Here is a 23,337-nt window from a genome sequence, read left to right on the forward strand (position 1 = left end):
AAGAAAACTACATCCCCCACCAAAACTGGCAGGTAAAACTCCTCTCTTTATAAAGTGAGCATAAGCTACATTCACTCTCATTATTTAGTTGGGTAATGAAATGTCTGTAAACAAACAACTATGCTCAGTGAGCAAGAAAAATGTCATAGTTTGCTTGATCATCGAGATCTTCAAAAGGTAAGTGAGGTGGGTCAGGATGGGGGGGGGGAAGCATGAAATATCTCAGTGGGCTGAGGGAGGCCTTGGGTGATCGGAGGCACTAGGTCTCCCAGGGTCTTCCCCACCCTGAGATACCTCATGTGCAATTAATGACCTGCGTGTTGATTAGCAAATGCATTGGGTAAATCAGGGAGGGATCATGTACATTTATTGTTATCCGATTAACAAATCCCTAGGGTTACAAATGTAATTGGTAGGCTTTATTACATTCACAAGTTGACAACTACCTATACTTCATGTATTGATTTATATATGCACTAGATCAGTGGTGGCAAACCTATGGCACAGGTGCCAGAGGTGGTACTCAGAGCTCTCTCTGTGGGCATGTGCGCCATCGCCCCAGTCCTAGGCCTTTAGCTGGGTTTTATAAAACCTTTTCGTTTTAGGTCTCCGCCGCTGTGCAAAAATTAAAAAAAGATTCAATCAGTCAATCAATTTCAACTTCTCGTGGGAAAAAAAAGATCTTGCAAAGTTGGAACTGATTGATTGAACTTTTTAGTTCCACTCAGTCTGCCGTTACCACCACAGCCACGCACACCTAATGGGCCACGCCCACCCAATGGGCCATGCCCAGCCAATGGACCATACCCACCCGGCACTCAACGATGCATAAGTGGTTTTGGGGTTGTAGTTTGGGCACTCAGTCTCTAAAAGGTTCACCATCACTGCACTAGATAGCAGCAGAAAGATACAGGAAAAAGTTGCCATCTAGTGGTTATCTAGATTTCCACAGCTCAGATTTGGTAGCCCTTAATCTTTAATCCAAAACCGAAACATTGAAAGATAGTGATATAGGTTGATTTGCTATAACTGGCGTGAGGGGGAAGGAATGGAATGTGCCATAAACAGGGTCCATCCTATAATAGTATTACCATGCAACCACTGAAATTACTGGCATTTTGGGCCCTGGATAAGAGTGGAAAGATTTATAGCTCCAGTGGACATAATTTGTACATTGTAGATTGCTATTGTAGCAAAGAATCAATTTTATTTTTCAAAAACATAAACTTTCATTTACTTAGGTTTGTTTCTAACACTGATAGGGACTCATAAGCCCATGTGTCGCATTCAGCAAAGATAAATATGAAATGTGAATATTTCTATAGTAGCATTATAGTTATAAAATTTAACTGTTGCATAAGTAGAAAGACCACAATATTAAAGTTCATTTAATAGGATTTTACATAAATGTACAATTGGTTATTGGTAAGAATCATTATAGCTTGCTCTTTCAGATTCTGATTCTCCAGCGAGTTTCTGTTCTTGAGGACACTAACCAGACCAATATGGAAGACACAGAACACCTTCCAAAAATAAGCATTGATCCTTTGTCAAGTAATATATATTCTTCATCTGAAAGAATTCTTCTTATTTGGATGAACAGACATTTTGAGAAGACACGAAAAATTGTGTGGAAAAATTGCAAGAAAGGTGGGGAAACTCACTGAATTCATTAAATGTTTTTATAGATTCCCCCCCCCCCCGCTGTACAGGAAAGAAGTTCATCTTATACTAGTGCTATACAGTAATTTCCTAGTTTAGTTTTACAATTTTAGAGTTAGTGTACATTATTATAAGTTTCTCAAATATACTGCATTACTAAGTTCAGAAATATAATTTCTCCTCTGAACAAAATTTTCATTTACACACTTTTTTTACAGCAGTTGTCCCTTGACTCTCCCTTGTCTTAATAACTTCCATTCATTGGTAGATTGTTGTTGGGAATGCAGGAAGAAAAGATCATATTTTATCATTCTTCTTGTCAGATGAGTTCCAAGGAGAAACTACCAGAACTCTTGTCAATAGTATCTGGGATGAAGAAAAAAAGTCCACCATTTTTTAAGGTGATAGGTTCCTTTCAAAAGGGGCAGGCAGTCTAACAGACCAGAATGAAATGACTACGAAAGCTTGTGATCAGGGATTACAAGAGAGAGGCACTCTTATTATAGCACAGAGTAGCCAACTAGTTTATTACGTCACTGAAAATATGGTAACTATAATGATAAAACAATTTTGGGGTATTGATTGCAGATGCAATGCAGAATTTCAGTTTGATGAACATTAATATTTAAAATAACCTGCAAAATATTCTTTTAGTTGAATTATTTGAAATACATTTTTGCTTATTTAAATATATATTATATGGCTCATGATACAAACGTATAGTATACATATACATAGGGCATGACCGTATGTATATCTTGAAAAACATTTTGAAAGAAATCCTCTGGACTTGCACAAGCATAAATTCGTGATACTCATTAAAGCACACGTAATTTTTAAAAAGTTATTCATCCTAATATAGTAGTTACAGGTATTAATCAGTCCAAAAATACTATAAATACAATTTTTGTAAAAGAATAACAGAAACAACAAAAACAAATTGCAAAGCAGATAGCTGTTGATGCTATACATTGACTTTATGTTTACTGCTATAAATATAATTGAATTGTTTTTAACAGCCATGCTATTTTGTATTTTTAGTATATATTTTTACAGTTGACTAAGGTATTTTAATATATAGATAGATAAAGAGTGAATAGGTGAAGTACTTTTAGATCTAACATCTAGATTAGGGGTGTCAAACTGCCAACCCACGAGCCGGATGCATCATAGCGAAACTCCAATATTTGTATCACTGCCAGGTTGTGCATACCAATTTATGTTTTCTTACTAGTCTCGATAATTATTTTATGACATGAAAGATTGCTAAATTTGGGGCAGGAGCTTGTAAAAAGTTAATTAGATGCAACAAAATCCTTACACATTTGCACAGTTATGGTGTTGTTTGCTACATGCCTGGTTATTTGTAGTCATTTATTTATTTAATTATTTAATTTCTATACAGCATTTGCCCATTTCAGGAAAGTAATTGTGGGCAGTGATCAATCATAAAACAATTACAATATTATATATATATATATATATATAGGTCTTTGGTTGTTCGGGTTTTCTCCCGCGTAAAATTGGAAGTGTCTTGGCAACGTTTCGACGAAGTCACATTCGTCATCTTCAGGCTGGTGTTAATGTGACTTCGTCGAAACGTTGCCAAGACACTTCCAATTTTACGCGGGAGAAAACCCGAACAACCAAAGACCTATATACAAATACCCGCGAAAACCTCAGAAAACAAATATATATATATATATATATATATATATATATATATATATATTCAATAATGATGGTGAAAATGCGACTCCCGGGCATAATTATAAATGAAATGAATAAAGCGCGTTCACCAGGAGAGTTTAAAGTTAAAATACTTTAATTAAAGTATTTTACTATATTAAAAGGTTGCCAAGCTTTCGTTGGGAAAACTCCCCAACATCTTCAGGGCTGAGAGACCGTTTCTAACAAGGTGATTCAAACGGGTTCCATAGACGTCTGCGCGTGGTTCCTAGACTGTGCTAGCATTCCCTGCTGAACAGCTGATAGGTGGGAGGGGGAATCGGAGTAAAGATTTCTTCCGTCGTTCTCTCGAGCACTTTTGTTCACATTTCCGTCGACCTCAGGGGGTATTGTTAAAGTTATGTTCCGCCCTCTCCCGCAGTACTGGCTCTCGTTGCAGTGGGGGGATTTAGTTTGATGTCATTGTGTATCCTACCATGGAGGCGGGGCTTCATCGGCTGCAATTTAACATCTTTCCTCTGCTGCGTGCTCCCGTATTTATCTTCGCTCGCATGTACAAGCATCAACTGGATGTGGTATTTTTCAATGTTTGAATCATCCTCCTCCATCATGGTGTCCCCCATGCTCATCTTCCCTCGTAGGTTAATATTCAAGTTAAATCCCCCCCCCATTTCTGTGAGCAAAAGTCTGTTGGTATTTGGGCAGATTCCCCGCTCATGTTACTTTCCCTTTTATCAAGCGAACGGGTCGTCATCACATGTTTTTTCTCCCCTCTTGTATGGGATATCCACCTTCATTATTATTATGGGTAGTGCTAAATTTAGTGGTTCTATCCTCAAATTTCTTAAGCGCTCCAATGTCATTATTGTTGTTTTCTCCAATTAAAGGGGGTGTGGTTTCCCCTTGATATTGTTGGGAGGTTTCTGGGTAGTCTATATCAGATTGTTTCTGGTAGGGAGGAGGTGTAGCTCCTGGTTTAGAATGTTGTGGATGTTGATTGTAAGGTTTGTGATATAAAGGATGATGGTTTGAGTTCCATTTTCGTAGCGCTTGTTGTGCTGGGTGCAAGTCAATGTGACGATTGATTGAGTTGTTATTCGAGAACCAGGCTTCTTTTAGCAGCCGACCTCCCTTCGTGGCATCACTGGCTATGATAAGGGTGTTATTGAAGTCAAACTGATGGCCTTGTTGTGCCATATGCATCCAAAGTTGTGAGTGTGGTTCGCCTCGTTTTATGGCCAGTTTGTGTTCGTGGAGGCGAGTTTTCAAGCGTTTGGCTGTTTCTCCCACATAGTTGCCTTCGCAGTTTTTGCAGTTGATCTTATAAACAATAGCAGATTTCTCCATGGTAGGTAGGGGGTCCTTTGGACGCATAATTTTTGATCGTAGGGTTTGGTTAGGTTTGTGAGCTACTTCTATACCATGGGGTGCTAGTAGTCTGGCTGTGGCCTCTGAGATGTTACTTATGTATGGGAGGGAGATGCGTGTTTTTTGTAGGGGGGAATCCCTTCTTCGTTGGGTGGTCTGGTGCTGGAAAGTTGTACAATGTCATTTGATAAATTTTAATGGATAACCGTTGTATATGCACGTACGGAAGAGGTGTCTCCTCTCTTCTTTCTTATATTCATCCGTGCTGCAGTGGGAGTCAACGCGTTTAAATATCGTTTTTATGCAGCTGATTTTATGGGAAACAGGATGATTACTCTGGTAATGGAGGATTCTATCCGTGTAGGTTGGTTTACGGAATACCTTCGTATGTAGGTATCCATCTGGTTGATGGTGGATGGAAACATCTAAGAAGGCAAGAGAATTGTGTCTTTCTTCTTCTACAGTAAACTTTATGTCAGAGTAGATGAAATTTAATATTCCCATAAATGTAGTTACATGTTGTCTTTTGACAATGGCAAATGTATCGTCCACGTATCGAACCCAAAATTTGGGTTGGTATAAAGTCATAGCCTTATGTTCAAGCTGTTGAAGGACTACCTCAGCTATAATACTGGAGATGGGGGAGCCCATCGGGGTTCCTTTTATTTGTTCATAGATGGTACCTTGGAATGTGAAATAAGTCTGGAGACATATTTCTATCAATTTCACGAGGTCTTCCATCTGAAGGGAATCTTGGTGATGACTTTCACTCATAGATGTCAAACGTTCTTTCAGGACAGAGATGGCTAAGTCCTGGGGAATGGAGGTGAAGAGAGAGGTGACGTCGAACGACACCATCATCTCATCATCCTCCACCCTAAGGGTCTTAATTCTAGTTAAAAATTCTTCTGCAGATCTGACCATGGTGTTACTGCCATCTACGAGGTGGTTGATGCGGGTACTAAGCCATTTAGCTAGTCCTGAGATGGGGGTGCCCCTGAATGATACAATGGGGTGAAGGGGGGTACCTTCTTTGTGGATCTTTGGTAGACCGTAAAAACGGGCAAGGGCCGTGTCACAGGGACGTATCCTCTTTAGGGTGTCATCTCCGATCTTCTTACAACGCTTAAAGTTGTCTAGCAGTTTGTTGATTTTATTTTTGAGCGTTATTGAGGGGTCTTTTTTAATTACTCTATAGGCCAACTTATCATTCAAGAGTTCAAGTGCTTTAGCTGTTACAGTGTTCTATCCATAATAACAGTCACCCTACCTTTCTCTGCAGGAAGTATGACAATAGTATCATCTCTTTTAAGTTGTGTAAGAGCTCCAGTTTCTTCTCTAGATAGGGTGTGATGGTACCTGTGGTTAGTAAGTAGCCATGTGATCTGTTGTCTAATGGAATTTCTGGTGTCTTCATCTGTCCCCATATGATGCATAGCAGGCTCCAGTGCAGATACAAAATCTAAAGGGTAGGCATCCATAAGGTTATGATTAGTATCACGTTGCAGTAGGGTGAGTTGTGAGTTGGTCAGAGGTTTGGAAGACAGATTACAAACCACTCTATTGGTAAAATTACTATATTGGGACTTACGTATGGCATTCATCTTACGTTGGAGGTGTGCTGTTGTTTCTTGGTTCGTTTTTCTAGCTACCATTTGGATGTGATGACTCAGTGCTTGGAAGTGGTGTTCTAATAAAGTCAAGTTACAATGTCTTTGAAGTTCAAGAGCCCATTTTTTTAAATTTTCTACACGTCTGTGCTGGTCGTTAATAAGGGCTTTAACCATCTGGCGTTGAAACCGATGGAGGGCTTGTATGCATTCATTTGTATCAATAACAGGTTTCCTTCTTAACATCTTGGGTGGGAGGTCCTCTCGAGCGCAGGTGTGTAGGAACGCTATTCTGCGGTAAGCTGCTGAGATGCGTCTTGTCAATTTCTCCCATTTTCTGGCTGTGAGCAGTACTGCTCAATCATAAAAGAAACAATCTGATATAGACTACCCAGAAACCTCCCAACAATATCAAGGGGAAACCACACCCCCTTTAATTGGAGAAAACAACAATAATGACATTGGAGCGCTTAAGAAATTTGAGGATAGAACCACTAAATTTAGCACTACCCATAATAATAATAAAGGTGGATATCCCATACAGAGAGGGGAGAAAAAACATGTGATGACGACCCGTTCGCTTGATAAAAGGGAAAGTAACATGAGCGGGGAATCTGCCCAAATACCAACAGACTTTTGCTCACAGAAATGGGGGGGATTTAACTTGAATATTAACCTACGAGGGAAGATGAGCATGGGGGACACCATGATGGAGGAGGATGATTCAAACATTGAAAAATACCACATCCAGTTGATGCTTGTACATGCGAGCGAAGATAAATACGGGAGCACGCAGCAGAGGAAAGATGTTAAATTGCAGCCGATGAAGCCCCGCCTCCATGGTAGGATACACAATGACATCAAACTAAATCCCCCCACTGCAACGAGAGCCAGTACTGCCGGGAGAGGGCGGAACATAACTTTAACAATACCCCCTGAGGTCGACGGAAATGTGAACAAAAGTGCTCGAGAGAACGACGGAAGAAATCTTTACTCCGATTCCCCCTCCCACCTATCAGCTGTTCAGCAGGGAATGCTAGCACAGTCTAGGAACCACGCGCAGACGTCTATGGAACCCGTTTGAATCACCTTGTTAGAAACGGTCTCTCAGCCCTGAAGATGTTGGGGAGTTTTCCAACGAAAGCTTGGCAACCTTTTAATATAGTAAAATACTTTAATTAAAGTATTTTTACTTTAAACTCATATATATATATATATATATATTAACTCCAGTTGGTTTTAACACCTCTCAGAGTGTTAATGACTGGCTGCTATAAAGAGTATAAATCTTTCATTCACCATCAGTTAGAACTGAAGAAGCTTGTTAGATGAAAAGCAAAATGTCTTCAAGAAAAATGAAGTAAGTCCAGTTGTTTTTAACGCATCTTTGGGATAGCCATGACTTGGATGACTGAGAGCATCCTTAGACATGTGGCAGCTGAGAAAAATTTTCAAGATAGATATCTATATAGCCAGGAAATAGAATCTTTTACACACTCAAGATCCCATATCCACACACATAACCAGGTCTTCAAGGACTTATGAAAGGCCAATAAGGTTGGAATCATTCTAATCTTTAAGGGAGAATGTTCCAGAAGGCAGAATTATAGTGGAGAAAGAATGTCTCCTAGTCTCTGCCAATTGACATTCCTTGGCTGACAGGACCCTTAACATGAGCAACCTGTTGGACTCATTATGACCTATACTCTATTGTTATTCTTTTATTTTTATTTTCATAAAACATTTTATTTTTTTCATATTTTGGATTTATTATATACAATTTAATTGTTTTTATAGCAATTTTCAACTCATATACTATATTAAAACATATTAAATATATTTTAGTATTAATATAATTGATCTTTACATTATTTACAGACTTTAGTTTTCCTTGTTTCTGTGCTATTAATTTTAATCCTTTATATACATTCCTCATAATCTATAGAGATTGTAAAATTTTAGTTTTAGGCTAGTTTATGCTGTTCTGTGGCCAAAAGAACTAACTATAAGAAAACAAATGACCTTATGGAAATGATCTTATGCCCCAGGATGTGGTACCTCTTCTGCTCCATTCTCAAGCAGCTAATAAGATTTTGGGCAGATGTTCTACATTGGGAGTCGGGACCAATTCCTAAGAAGAAAGAGCACATTCTGGGTGCCACAGTGTCTTGGAGCTGTAATCCTAAAGACAAATTAGAAAATGAAGCAGCAAGAAAGAAAATTACTCGCTGTTTCTCTTAGTGTACCTATTGTATGTATAAGATTTTTTTCTGCCTCAGCTTGCATCAGTATGATCCTTGTCTAGCAGATATATGGAGAAGTTGGAAGCCTAATATAATTCAATGAGGGAGTGATAATTTATAATAGTTGTAAGAAGAGTTAGGTTTAACAGATACATTGCAACGTCTTTCCTATAAAGAGCAAACACAGCATTTTTATAAGTCCACAAAATTTGCATTGTGAAATTCTAAAATCTCATTTCAAATAGGGGACATACCTCCAACAAGATGGATAGTTAACTTCGATAGAGATCTTCATGATGGCCTTGTTCTTGCTGCACAATTGGCAAGCTATTGTCCCTATTTGGTAAGAAAGATTTAAAAAACTTTTTGATAGAAACGTTATTTAATGTTTGTTTATAATATATCTTAGCATATTAATGGAAAGAGCTAATGTGGTACTTTCACGAAGTTTGAACCAAACAAAAAAAATACAAATTTAATTATTTTATAACTATATAAGCTGTTTCTTTAATATTGTTATATTGTACATTTTATGTCTCCTCTTCTAAGTATATTACTTTTTAAACTATATTCAAACTCATTGCCAAACCTTCTCTTTTATCTGAGTTTCTCACTCCAGTATTGAATCTTATTTATTTTATTCAATTTGATGCCACCTCACTCTAAAACAAATATGGACAGCTAATAGCACAGTGAATAGATTTTTTTTTAAAAAAACCTAGATAAATAAAACAAGATAATACAGAACAAGAAGCACTGGAAAAGGGAAGAGAAGAACACAGTGGGAAACTGGCTGAGAACACCAGAGCATATTTAACCTGCACCCAAGGGGTTCCAGATGCCTTGACTCAAGGCCTGTAGAATAGTCAGGTTCTTAAAGACCTCTGGAATGCCATGAGAGCGAGAACCACCCAGATCTCAGGGAGAACTTCATTTCAGAGAGCAGGCACCACAGTAGAGGAGGCACACTAAGTCCTGATAGAAGACACTGATCACAGGAAAGTGTGCCAGCATTAATTTTTTTTCTGTTGAACATGCTATTTCCTGTGTTTGAATTCAACTGTTTTCTTTACCTAAAAGACTGCCTCTCTTCCTCACTTGGGTGTCCACTGAACAGCAAATAATTAATGTGTGTGACAATACAAATGCCACGACTTAAGTAGTTGTATCAGGTGTCAAGGCACAAGTATGTAATTGGAACATTCATGTCATGAGATCCCTTTTTATCTATTGTTGTTTTGGTACCATTGCAGCTTGCTGCAAATGCTTCTGCTTCCTCATAGCTGTTCTAAAGACTCTCTTGCCTAATGTAGCTTTTCTTGAATCATCATATAGTTATACCGTTTTGTAATTCTGTCTCAGTGTCAGCAGCCATATTCCCAATTGTTTCATTACAGCAAAGTTACATTCTCTCTTTGTTGAGTCTCAAGTAGTTTAGATATCCTGTCAACAGGATGGCTAAATAATTTTACAGTGGAACTGTTCTTGTTTTACTATGGTGGCTTTGAATTTAGTTCAGGTAGTTTCAAGGGAGGCATTGGTTGAACCACTGAGTACACTTGAAATCAGAGGAATGATTGAAGATTTGGTTAGGGAAGCAAGGGATGAAAAGAGCAAAAGAAAGATAGGTAATATTTATTGTAATATAATTTTGTCCTGAAGAAACTAGAAAAGAAAAAATTAAGAGTAATTTTAGTAAAGCACATATTTTTATATAGTTTCTGAATAAATCTACCAGGGAACTGTTCTTGGAATGATCTTTGTACTGAAATATTCGAGAGTTGCTGCCTGACAAAAGTAAGTAAAGATAGTCCTTGACTTACTATCAGTTGCTTAGCGACCGTTTGAAGCTACAACGGATCCTCCAAAAGGTGCTTACAACTCAAAGTTCTGCTCTCTGGGCCCCTCTCATGGCCACATGATTGCATTTTGGATGCTTGGGATCTGGTCATTGGCCATTTGCAGCATCTTGATATCGTAACCATGATTTACTGATTCACATTTTTTGCTGAAAATTGGATTTACGAGGGCAATTTGGAAATAAACCTCCGTTTGGTTATCAATGACAGACACTCACTGATACAGAACTTTTATTATACACATTAGAAAACTACAACATTACATTACTTTTTGACATAATCACCATTCAAATTGAGGCACTTGTCATAATGTCTTACAAGGTTTGAAATTTCTTGGTAGTAGTCTCTCAGTGCCAAATCTGTGCTATGGAGGGAGTGATCAAAAACTTCCCAGCAGAACTGCTTCAAAAGTTCTTGGGTGTGTCTAGTGGTGGGTGGGTGAGCATTATTGTGAACCAACACCACATCAGAAGTGGTATCATAGAAAATCCTGCCAAATGTGAAAATCCCAAAGGAGTACTGGTAGTGAAGTTCATGGAGTGTGGTTCGACCATCAGTTCAGAAGTCTACTGTGAAACGTTACAAAAACTCAAACGAGCCATCCATAACAAGCATTGGGGCATGCTGACTTCTGGTGTAGTGTTGGTTCACGATAATGCTCGCCCACACACTGCTAGACACATCCAAGAACTTTTTAAGCAGTTCTGTTGGAATGTTTTTGATCATGCCCTCCCATAGCCGAAATTTGGTGCCAAACGACTACTTCTAAGGAATTTCAAACCTTGTAAGACGTTATGACAAGTGCCTCAATTTGAATGGCGATTATGTCAAAAAGTAATGTAATGTTGTAGTTTTCTAATGTGTATAATAAAAGTTCTGTACCTGCAAGTGTCTGTCATTGATAACCAAACAGAAGTTTATTTCCGAATTGCCCTCATACTTCCAGTTTATAGTAAAAAATCCCCATTGCAAAGAATAGATTCACTTAATGAACATGTGTTTATTTAATGACTGCCACAAAAAAGATAAAATTGGCTGTGGTTGTGTGGTGATGTAAAAGTGGCATGACTTACAACCATAATTCTGGGCTTAATTATAATCTTCATTGACTACTTGTATACCATTGGCCAAACTTGGTGTAAGGAGAATTTAAGTATTTAAGAGGGGAACAGTTGATTCATGAAGGGCTAAGAGGTAACCAAATATGGATTATTACTATACAGATACAGAAGTGCCCTAATCAGGTAAGATGTTATCAAAATGAGTTGCAGTTTTCAAAAGAAAGAGAGGGATTGAGGGAGGGAGGGAGAGGGAGGGAGAGAGAGAGAGAGAGAGAGAGAGAGAGAGAGAGAGAGAGAGAGAGAGAGAGAGAGAGAGAGATATTTATAGGAGTGGAACAGATATAATATTCAGGATTGGTCAAATAGGGTTGCCAATAAAACACTTAGATCAATCTATTTTCCAAAGTCCCTGAAGGCAGGATAAGAAGCAGCGGATGGAAACTAATCAAGGAGATACCCAACCTAGAACTAAGGAGAAATTTTTTGATAGTCAGAACAATTAATCAGTGGAACTTCTTGCCTCTGGAAGTTGTGGGTGCTCCAGCGTTAGAGGTTTTTAAGAAGATACTGGACAGCTATTTATCTAAAATGGTATAGGTTTCCTGCTTGAACAGAGTTTTGGACTAGAAGGCCTCCAAGGTCCTGTCCAACTCTGTTATTCTATTATTCTTATTCTGTTATTCTTCACCTGTAACTATTCAATAAATTCACTCAGAAAAACTTTCATTTTCATTTTGGTTGCAGATTTCAACCCACTTTGTGAATATGTACACTCATCCCACAAGTTCTGAACAGTATTTGCACAATGCCTTGATACTTGTGAATGCTTTTCATGCAATAAATCTTGACATAGATATAGTGGTAAGTGGTCCTATATTACGAATACTCTAGGAGTAATTATATTCTTTCAGTTATATTATTTTATATTCCTATTTTTAAAGTATGCACATAGGTAGTTAAATTAATTATTATAATTCCCATTATAATTGGTATAAAACTATCTAGTTAGCTTATTTTAACCTTTTGTAAGAATAAAAAAGGGATTAAGAACTTTAACTTTATGGTGGTTTGTAATGTTTCAAAATAGGGAGGATTTGAATTAATTATGCATGAATTTATTTGGCTTATATCTTGCCTTTATTTGTTATATCAAGTCAGTGTACATATAACTTCCTCCTCATATTCTTACCACAACAACAGTGCTATGGGGTCAATTAGACTTAAGAGAAAGAAATAGATCCAACATCTCTCAGTCAGCTTCCATCACTAAGGAAGAAGTAGAATTTACAGATTTCTGGTTTCTAGGCCAGCATCTTAACCATCACATCAGATTTTAATACGTATGGATAGGAAATTTGCTTTTCAGAAAAGTAACCACTAATGCTATCCATGTTGTAAATCCAACTAAAAAATGGCAATTGTTAGAGGAGGTTAGGATGAATCACAATTTTGCTCTGCTATCATATTTTGAGTACAATTAAGTTATCATATTTTGAATACAATTAACAAAGATTTAGCTATCTGGAGAAGTTTATAATTTTGGGAAAGGCGCAAGGAAAAAAAAATGAGGATGGCAGCAGCAAGATGGACAGTTACAGCATCAATGAGTGTACCATAGAAAAATTTGAAGAATTAGGTTGGGGACAGGATGTCCTGAAGAAAATTTATTTTATGTGATCACTTGGAGTCAATGCCAGTTAGATATTGGATAATCATCATTAAAATGCAAACTTTTTTTAAAATGAGTATGCAATACAATAGGCTAGAGCTGTATGCATCATATTCAAACCCAAACCAAGGGTAAGTCAGTACCAATAATACTGGCCCAGTTCCCGATTATTGTCCAAACAGTGAACAGGGTAGCTCCTAACCTTTGGAGTTGGGAGAGATTTAAATTCAGCACTTATCCTGTTATTCTAATTGTCAGCTCAGCCTGGTCTTGGATTTTGTTTTACCAAGAATTGGGTTGTGGATATCTTTCTCTTAAAGAGTTTGCTCTTGCTGCTTATGTTAAACATTTGCTGCAAAAGAATATTGTTTTTTAAAAGTAGGAAAATGTTTTATTTATTTAGTTCACGATGTATAATACTTTTAAGGTATTTTTAAACGGCTTTGTATGTGTTTGATTTCCTAGTCCAGCTTTCCTTTCCTGCACTCCCATCCAATTACTAATTAAACCATATTATACATAGCTTTTTGAAATCTATTAATAGAGTAAGCAAATGATTAAGTGAAGCAGTACATAAAGAAGTAATAAAATATTACTTGAAGTTTTATTTTTGGCTTGAAAATTGTGTTTTTATTATTTTTTTACATATAAATTTTTCTTCTGTTAGTTTTCTTTCTTGAATGATAGTTCCTTTATAGGAAATATGTGATAATCTGAATAAATAGATATTTTGTATTTTATATGTGTAAAGAGAAAGTGTTATCCTTCTCTGTAAATTTCACTTCCTTCACTTGTGGAAGGAAGTGAAATTTACAGAGAAGGATAACACTTAGTAATCTAGTGGAAAGTTTATTAGAAATAGGAAGACAATCATATCTCATCCTTCACCGTTCAGAATATAATTACCTTTTTGTCTTTTGCCTTTAACATACTGATTTCAAGAAGCTGTATAATATACTGTATTTATTACTGCTAAATATCATACTGGTAGTAATTGATGCTGTTATTACTACTGAGAAACCTAAAAGCACATTATCATGAAATAGTTTTTCATTGATTATTGTTCATTTCATCAAATAAATGTTATACTAAGATAGCAATAAATACAAACCTGGGAGTTGGTATAAAACTATAAACAATGAATTTTGCAGAAAATAAAATTTGTAAAGTACAAAAAGTAATGCTCCAGAGTATTAAATATTATTTCTGTATACTGTATATTTATGAATATTAATCAGTTATTTTGAACAGTCAATCTTGTTGCTTTAGTGAAAAACTTTGAAGTAAAACCACAGTAATAAAGGAGTGAATATATCCTCATTATGATTGTTCCCTCATCTTGATTATATGCCATCAATCATTGTTGATTCTTAGCAACCACATACAGTAGATAGATTTTTCTTCATGACAATTTGTCTGTAACCAGGTCTTTCAAATCTTTCAATGGTGCACACATTGCCACTGTAACTGAGTACATTCACCTTGCTGATGATTATCATTTTCTCTTTCCTTCCTCCTTTCCCAGCATTAGAGCCATGGCCAGACAGCTAGGTCTGCGTAATATGTCTGAAGTAGAATAATTTGACCCTGGTCATTTGTACTTCAAATGAGAACTCTGGGTTGATTTATTCAATGTTTTCTTGAATGGTATTTCCAGGATTCTTTTTTCAAAACCAAAGTTTCTACCTTAGAGAAACACATAACTGAATTTCAGTAAGCTGTTTTAAAAGTGTATTTTAAGGTTTTATTGGTATACTAAATGTAAACAACCAGTCACTATAAATATATTTGTATGAAAAGAGTTGTGAAAATTTAATATTTTCTGTATTATTTACTTAATTAATACTTAAATATTTCTGTAAATTTCCCCTTGTTTGTAACACAATATACTCAAAGGGTTTGTTTCTCAGATAACTGCTTTTATCTACTTCTTTATGTTGATGTTTGAAATAAAATTGGTTTTAGTTCCTACGTTTTACTTTCTGTTTTGTACTGGCTTTATATATGGAATATCATTAGTTAAGAAGATAACTAAAATTATAATATCTTAACATTTTTTAAAGATTTTATCTATAGCATCAATTTACACTGCCTTATTTTTAATGTAAAATTAGGCTGCTGACATTTGTGATCCAAATCCAGTCATGATGCTTATGCTTTGTGTCTATTTATATGAGCGGCTTCCTCAGTATTTACCTAAGAAAACACTTGTGTTTGCTGGCCAACTTCATGCTACTATTCTTAGAAAGGTATTTGTATATAAAGATTTTAAGTAATTATTGATAGAATTGAAAATAGGCCTGGAGATTTCTGCTACTAATAGTGGAAGAAATGAACCTTTATAAATTAGTAGATACTGGAAGATAAGCTATAACATGAAGGAAAAAGAACCTGAACCTACTGATTCATAGCTAGAGGGCTGGTTTCCGAATTTTAACCTTAATAGGCAGTCATGCCATATCAAATATTAGGTTATTATCTGCAGATCTGAAAAATGTTTTCACATTGTTATCCAGATGTTTTACACTTCAGTTTCCACAATACTTATGATTACTGGTAATTAAATTCTTCTAACACTCAAGATAAAGATTGTCTCATCTTTCACTATACTTTAACACTTTTACTATTTGAAGTGTTTTTGATAATGAGGCAATTTATTTGATTGTTTTCATTTCTTTTTTCATCAATTTTTATTTAGCATACTTTTTCTATGGTTTTGAATGTCCCTGTTTTGTTACTAGAGCTATCATTCAATAAAAGATGTAATTTAAAGTCTCAATACAACACACTATCTTTTAGCTTTTCTTTCATCTGTAATATATGAATTATAATTCTGTCCTTTTTAGTGATATGCCTCTACAAAAAAGCATATAATATATAGCTTGCTGCTTCCCCCAACATCTTGTTGCATTTACTGAAATGGAAAAAAAGTAATATCACTTGTCATACTTTTTCTGCACAGTTTTATGTAAGCCTTTGGGGGTTGCTCTGAAAAGTAGAGAAAAAAGATTTAATAAATGAAATATTGTATTTTTGCAACAGATACAGTTGAAAAACCCCAGCATAAGGCCCTTGGTATACAATGCTACAATTTTAGGAAAAGAATCCTCTACCTTTTCATTACCTAAGGGAAATACTGTCACAATTTCCCCAAAGTAAGTAAAGTTCTATTTGGTTTATGATTGTAATTAAACTTTTCATTTACTTTGATTTATGAGTATTAGTTAAAACATGTTGGTTTTATGTGACTTGGAATTCATTTATGGCAGAATTCTTGAAATTAGGGCTAGATCAATACAATCTTGTTATCTATCCTGAAATTTACATTTTTATTGCTTTTTTTTTTGGGGGGGGGGGAATTGCCTTTCAAATTGTTTTCCTTGTCTTTAGCAGCCATGTATTTTTATTTCCTTTGCCATTGTAAAGTAGCTTGACTACTTCAAGTAGGAAAATAAGGCTTTCTTTCTTTCTTTCTTTTTAAAAGTAATTTTATTATCATTTCTGAGATTGGTGATCATATGGTGACTAGGGTGATGCTATGGAATTTATTGCATTTCTATTTTTCTGTTTGATAGTAAGATAAAGTTGCATCTCATGTGCTAGGGTGGGGCCTGGAAAATGTCTGTAACGATACATATTTGTTATTTTACCAAGTATAGACCAAAGAAATAAGATGGACTTATACTATTGAAAACCCAGAGGAACTCTAGGAGAGGTACTTTGAGAACTCACTCCAACCTTTCACTAAATGGCTTGAACCCTCATATTACATATTTATTGAATTATACTTAAAATATTTTTTTCAAAACACCATTCTTTAATGTTTGTAATTATTGCACTTTTAATTATCATTTGAAAAAATGACCAAACATTTAAATAATACTATAAACCACTGGTTGGAAAAAGAAATAATTTTCTCAAATTCATTATGTAGACCCTATCTGAAAGTCTAGGTTGAAACACAAAAAATATCTCAGTTTAGTATAATTGGATGTATATCTGAATACAACAGCCAACAATGCAAGTACAATACTAAGTGAGCAAAACTGGCTACTCTTCGGGACATTAGAGAAGTTATGTGAACTAAAAGGAGGAGAACGTTCCTTCTGATTTAGCAGATTAGGCCAAATAAAAAAAGAGCATTATAGAAAAACATGTGAAATGGTTTGAAGTCCTTGGGTCCAGAAGTGTTACTCAATATTTTTTCCAGTAAATGGAGAGCAAAGCATTGCACTTGGTAAATGTGAAAGCTTTTTTTATGAGATGGACATAAACTAATGGCTAAATAGACAATTGCAGAATAGTCTTCCAATTAAACTCATCCCTTACAAAAAGATATTTGTGCTCAGATTTTTCTGAATATCATTCCTGATATTGCATCTGAGCCAATGAGGCTTGAGTAGGGTTACATAGTAAGGTTACATAGACTATAGCATTTTATGTCCATATCTATGCCTTTCTTAAATACAGATAAATAATTATTCTGTAAGATCACTGAAGAGAGGGAACTATCAGTAAATACTAATTTACGCCATTTGAGGCATCAGAGTTCTTAAATTGTAAAGATTTTTCCAGAAATAAAAAAAATGTTGCAAGTACAGTTGGGGACTCACAATAAGGCTTTAAAAAATTTATACTGGATTATAGAAACCTTAAGTATGATGATTGTATATATGTGTACCATATAACAGATGGCTAATTAACTTTGCTCTGTGACTGGTGCATAATTGTTGCCATTACAGCTGGCATAACATAAAATGGCATTTGCAGGTATGTAGGTCTAGACAGAAACAGCAATTGGTAGTTCTTTCCAGAGTGCTTGCTTGATAATGAAAGACAATGTACAAGAGTTTAAAATCCTAATTTATCCACTAGAGAATTATTAATTTTCTGAAAATTTCATTGTGAAATACCAGTTTTCAAATGTCCATAGTTTTTAATGATTTTGTAGACTTGATAGATGGCAAGACTTGACTAATGCAGGTCCATTTGGACCTTTTTAGGTGTTAGACTTCCAGGGAATATCAGAGCTATAGGTTAAATCTGGAATTAAAAAAATGTCCTGAAATGTAGCCATGGGAAACCCCTTCTATACTGTTGCTTAGACAACTTCATGGATATGTCCATTAATTCACAAGAAGTTAAGACTGTTCCTTTCAGTTTGTTTTAGCAAAAGATATTCAGTATCAGGTGTATAAAGGTGTTGTACTTTGCCTGCCGTAATTGCATTAGAAGATATCTTATTATTCCCCAATTCAGGAATCAAGTAAAAGTTAATGTGGAATTTACTAGCCGTTTCCTGTATCCTGCTGAAGCTGTACTTTTGCTTGTTTCAAAAGCTTTAACCGGAGTAGGAGGCTTTACAATGGCTTTTTCTTTGAAGACAAAAATTAACTCTGTCAAACCTAGTGTAAGTATATATTTTGAGGAAATCTAGAAAATATGTAGTTTATTATAATTAATCCATCTGTAATACTCAATAAAATTAAGAGCACTTACAGTTTAAACAGAGAAAGAAGAAACTCACTCATGCATGTAAAAAAATAACATTTTATTTATAGATGGATACCTGGAAAGAGGAAGAAGATACTTGGCAAAGAAAACTATTTGATCAGTAACATATTCATTTGAATTATTAATTTCCTCTTCCTCCCTTCTTGCTGAATTATATGGTTCATTCCTATAACCAGCAAAAAGGATACAATAGCCTTGTTCTATTTTCCTGCTTCTCTCATTTCTTCATAGGCTCCTTCTTTCTGAATTCAAAGTTTTCTTCAATCTATGTTTGGACACATTTAAGAACATGTTATTGGAAATATATTTCAAATTATCATTGTGCAGTAAAATATAAAAATCAGAAAAATGAAATTTAGATTCTTTGTAAATCACTCTAGGATTTTGTTACACTTTTTTTAAAAAAACTCAAAGCAGCAAACAAACATAATCTTTCTTCTTCTTCCTATTTTCAGCAAAACAATTTGGTGAAGTATTGGGTTGGGAGAGAGTGACTGGCCTAAGGTCACCTAGTTGGCTTTCTATTTATTCTTTTCTATCAAAATGCCTAGGATTATTAGACAACCTGATATTTTCTGGAAGTTTTGGAGTTCCACACCTTTTTAACATTCCCACAAAGCAATGAAGGAAACTATACAACACGGGTGTCAAACTCACTGCGTCATGTGACGTGTTGCGATGTATCGCAAATTTTTTCGCATTGCTGGAGCAGGGGTGGGCGTGGCCTCCGCATGATGCAACCGGCCCGTGGGCTGGCAGTTTGACACCCCTGTTATACAATGTCTGGCAGGCACTTGGTTGCCTTCTTCAATTGCAAAGTAAGTTAATTCCCATACCTTAAAATTTCATAGACATTTATGCCTCCATCTAAATCAGCAGAACCTGTTCTACACTTTTCATTGAGAAGATTTTCTGAAAACCTGGTCCATTTGTACTGGTCATGCCTAAAAGCTGAAAGAGATTTTTTTTTGTTTGTTTACAAAATAGCAATTTAACAACTGTGTTTTTATTTCATAAGCTATGATGTGAATTCCCAAGCTAATACAAGTTTCTATTTATCTAAAGGGCATGTTAAAATGCAAATCCTCATGTTATGAGTTGAAAAAATATAATCTACAGGTTACTAGTCCATTCAGAACTGAAGGGCCATTCAGGTATGCATTTGTAATAAAAAATGTAATTCATTCTGAAAGTAAAATTACTGAATCCTTCTTCCCCCCCCTCTATCCCCCTCTTGTTTTATAAAACCTGACAGGAGATATGGCATGTTGTAATTGAGGGGAGGAGCTGTTGATGTTTTAGATCATAAGCACTCCACATTTTCATCTGTGCTTCAAAGACTGGGGAAAAACAAACAGTCCAGATCTAAATAATTTAGTTCCATTTATTTTCAATGGAAAGGAAATTTATTTTAAAAAATCAGAAAATAGCAGGTGCAAATAATCTTTCTGTCCACATTTCCATCATATTAGTATTAGGCTGCCAGCATATTCAGTTTGCTCGATCAGTTTGCTTTATAATTCAAGACATGGAAGAATCCATGAATTGCTAATAATTATTTTCAAATATATGTTAGGATATATGGTATTATACACTTTAAACTTTTCCTTTAGCTTTTCTTCTCCGAACAAATTCATTTGATTTTAAGCATTTAACATTTTTGGCTGCAAATATTATATTCTTTCATTTATTTATACTAAAAAAGAAATTATTAGATTGAGGATCACAGATTGATAAATGATGGTTTCCCCCCCCACCATGTACACAGATAAATATATTGCATTTTATATATATAAAAAATGTTTTCTGAGGTTTTCGCGGGTGTTTGTATGGAGGTCTTTGGTTATTCGGGTTTTCTCCCGCGTCAAATTGGAAGTGTTTTGGCGACGTTTCGATGAAGTCTCATTCGTCATCAACCGAAAACACCAGCCTGAAGATGATGAATGAGACTTCGTCGAAACATCGCCAAGACACTTCCAATTTGACGCGGGAGAAAACCCGAATAACCAAAGACCTACCTACATACATACATACATATATATTAAGAATTAAACTAAAAACCGAAGAGTGTCGATTCCTGGGTATATACATACTTGACAGATAAAAGACGACCACCAGGAAGTAAAAGCAATCAAGTATTTAATAAATAAATAACTGAGCTTTCGATGGCTGTATCACTGCCATCATCGTCAGGGTGTAAAAGCCAGAGGGTGGGGAAGCTCACTTAGGAGCGCAACCGGGCCCTCATTCGGCTCATAGACCTCGTGACGGGCCCGGTCGGTTGATCCTTGCATTACTCATGTAAGACGTGCTTTTAAATTCAAAACCATAGGAGCACAGAATTTGAAAGCACATCTTACATGAGTAATGCAAGGATCAACCGACCGGGCCCCGTCACGAGGTCTATGAGCCGAATGCGGGCGCAGTTTCGCTCATAAGCGAGCTTCCCCACCCTCTGGCTTTTACACCCTGACGATGATGGCAGTGATACAGTCATCGAAAGCTCGGGTATTTATTTATTAAATACTTGATTGCTTTTACTTCCTGGTGGTCATCTTTTATCTGTCAAATATATATATATATATATATATATATATATATATATATATATATATATATATATATATGTGTGTGTGTGTGTGTGTGTGTGTGTGTGTGTGTGTGTGTGTGTGTTCTCCAGATCCAGATAGTTTTTTGAACCATAAACACAAATAAAGGGTAAAATAGAACATCTGGTGTAGATATAAAAAACACTGTTACTTTCAAGGAGCATTAAGATACATAGGTCTAAATTCTAAGCATGACATCAAATATTATGGGAGTTACCAGGACCTTAGCAAACTACTACACTGGGATTTGAGTAACCCATATGAAAAAAATGGATTATAATGATATTGATGGGATGTTGGGGGAAAAGAAAGATGGGACAAAATTTTGGGGTAGTTCTCATTAACCCTCATGCCATAACATTGGCTACACAGGAAGATTGGCCATCTATTCATGCAATATTTTTGCAAAATTTGGATGGGACAAGAAGTCTGCTGATAAGTTGTTTTCATAACTTTCCTTCTATCAGTACCAAATTAGATATCATCCTGGAAAGCATTATTGTGTTCTGGTTTTGTAAAATATTTTTATTTTATTATTTTTGAAAACTATAGACTTTCTGATAATTTAGATTTCTTTTTGCAGTGTCATTTTAATTGAATCAACAAATTGCATCATGGATCCTGAGACACTTGATCACATCAGCAAAATAAGGCAAGGAAAAAATAAAAGGTAAGTCTTTACTAGGATTATACTCATAGTACAGTTTGTCAGGCTGGTGTTGAAGTTTAAAACAAGTTGGCTACTTGAATGTGTAACTGAAAGATGCTGTGTTCATGGTCATGCCCAAAGCATTATTGAGATTATGCTTCTCAGTAATTTCTATTTAGTAATGTTTTATTTATTTATGAATTCATTTGCCTCCTCAATCCAGATTTTAGGCAGTGTACACATCCTAATTTTAAAGCATACACAGCCCTGGTATTTAATCTTATACTATATTGTACATATTTCTTATGATATGTAACTTTGTTTTAAATCAAATCTGTTCTATGTCAAAAAAACTAAAATGCAATTTAATGTTAAAATCAAATTGGCTTTTACAATTGGAATCTTAAGTTATTTCATTGTTTCACTTCTGTTTCTTTTGGCTTAGTTCTGAAACAGATTTCCTAAAGGATGCACAAGATGTGATAGATGTATGTGGATTATATAATCAGGAGGGAAATGCTGGTAAATGTTCTTTTTTTTGGTTTCTAACTAGCTTTCTAAAATATGCATGAATTTTTTTACAAATTGCTCTTTTTAACAAATAAGACTTCCCATCCGATTAATTGGTATTAATTACATTGCATATTTTAGTTCTCAAAAACATTGCAACGTTTCAGATATCTGCCAGTCATTTCTTAATTTTCATATTGCATATAAACCTTTCTATTATCTTCTGACAGCTAATGAGTCCAATTGCTTGCAAGAGTTCTTTAGTCCATTGGATACAGTATTTGTGGACCAAGATAATTCTATCAGTCTTGATCTCCACTATCTTCCTTTTAAGATGGGAAAACGTTATTGTGTGATTATTTTCATCAATGAGCAGGTAAATTTTATTATAATGCTGAAATGGATTAAAGTCACCATGGTGACAATTAGAATGAACAAAATAATATGGTGCAACTTAAACTTAATTTCAGTGAAATTGAATAGTAATGTCAAGAATAATAGCATTAAATATGCTGTATATATAAAGATAATATATGTTTTCTGAGGTTTTCGCGGGTATTTGTATGTAGGTCTTTGGTTATTTGGGTTTTTCCCCCCGTCAAATTGGAAGTGTCTTGGCGACGTTTCGACAAAGTCCCATTCGTCATCTTTAGGCTGGTGTTTTCGGCTTCATGCTTCTAGGAGCAATGTGTGATCATAGCTGTTTCTTCCTTTTAACTGCTAGTGGGGATATGAACTGATTGGATGGGAGCTTGGCTGTGTTCTGATTGGGTGGAGGTGTGTTCTGATTGGTTAGGGGCTTGGCTGTGCTCTGATTGGATGGGGGGTTGGCTGTGCTCTTATTGGATGGGGGAGTGTTCTGTTTGGGTGGGGGCTTTGTTGTGCTTGGGTTAA

At 35.6% G+C, this 23,337-nt stretch overlaps 1 protein-coding gene across 1 annotated transcript in view; it reads left to right on the forward strand.

The window, feature by feature from the left end:
• The window catches only part of CFAP47 (cilia and flagella associated protein 47), a 184,418-nt gene that overhangs the window by 75,308 nt on the left and 85,773 nt on the right, over positions 1-23,337 (forward strand). Inside the window, exons 28-37 of the mRNA XM_039329589.1 lie at positions 1,455-1,650; positions 8,818-8,915; positions 12,237-12,353; positions 15,276-15,410; positions 16,204-16,316; positions 18,421-18,571; positions 19,741-19,829; positions 21,868-21,954; positions 22,379-22,455; positions 22,674-22,819. Coding sequence (XP_039185523.1) covers positions 1,455-1,650; positions 8,818-8,915; positions 12,237-12,353; positions 15,276-15,410; positions 16,204-16,316; positions 18,421-18,571; positions 19,741-19,829; positions 21,868-21,954; positions 22,379-22,455; positions 22,674-22,819 — 1,209 coding nt within the window. The remainder of the gene's footprint in view (positions 1-1,454; positions 1,651-8,817; positions 8,916-12,236; positions 12,354-15,275; positions 15,411-16,203; positions 16,317-18,420; positions 18,572-19,740; positions 19,830-21,867; positions 21,955-22,378; positions 22,456-22,673; positions 22,820-23,337) is intronic.

The sequence above is a fragment of the Crotalus tigris genome, unplaced genomic scaffold, assembly GCF_016545835.1.
Source record: "Crotalus tigris isolate CLP2741 ecotype Arizona unplaced genomic scaffold, ASM1654583v1 scf7180000024401.5802323, whole genome shotgun sequence".
Classification (NCBI taxonomy): Eukaryota; Metazoa; Chordata; class Lepidosauria; order Squamata; family Viperidae; genus Crotalus; species Crotalus tigris.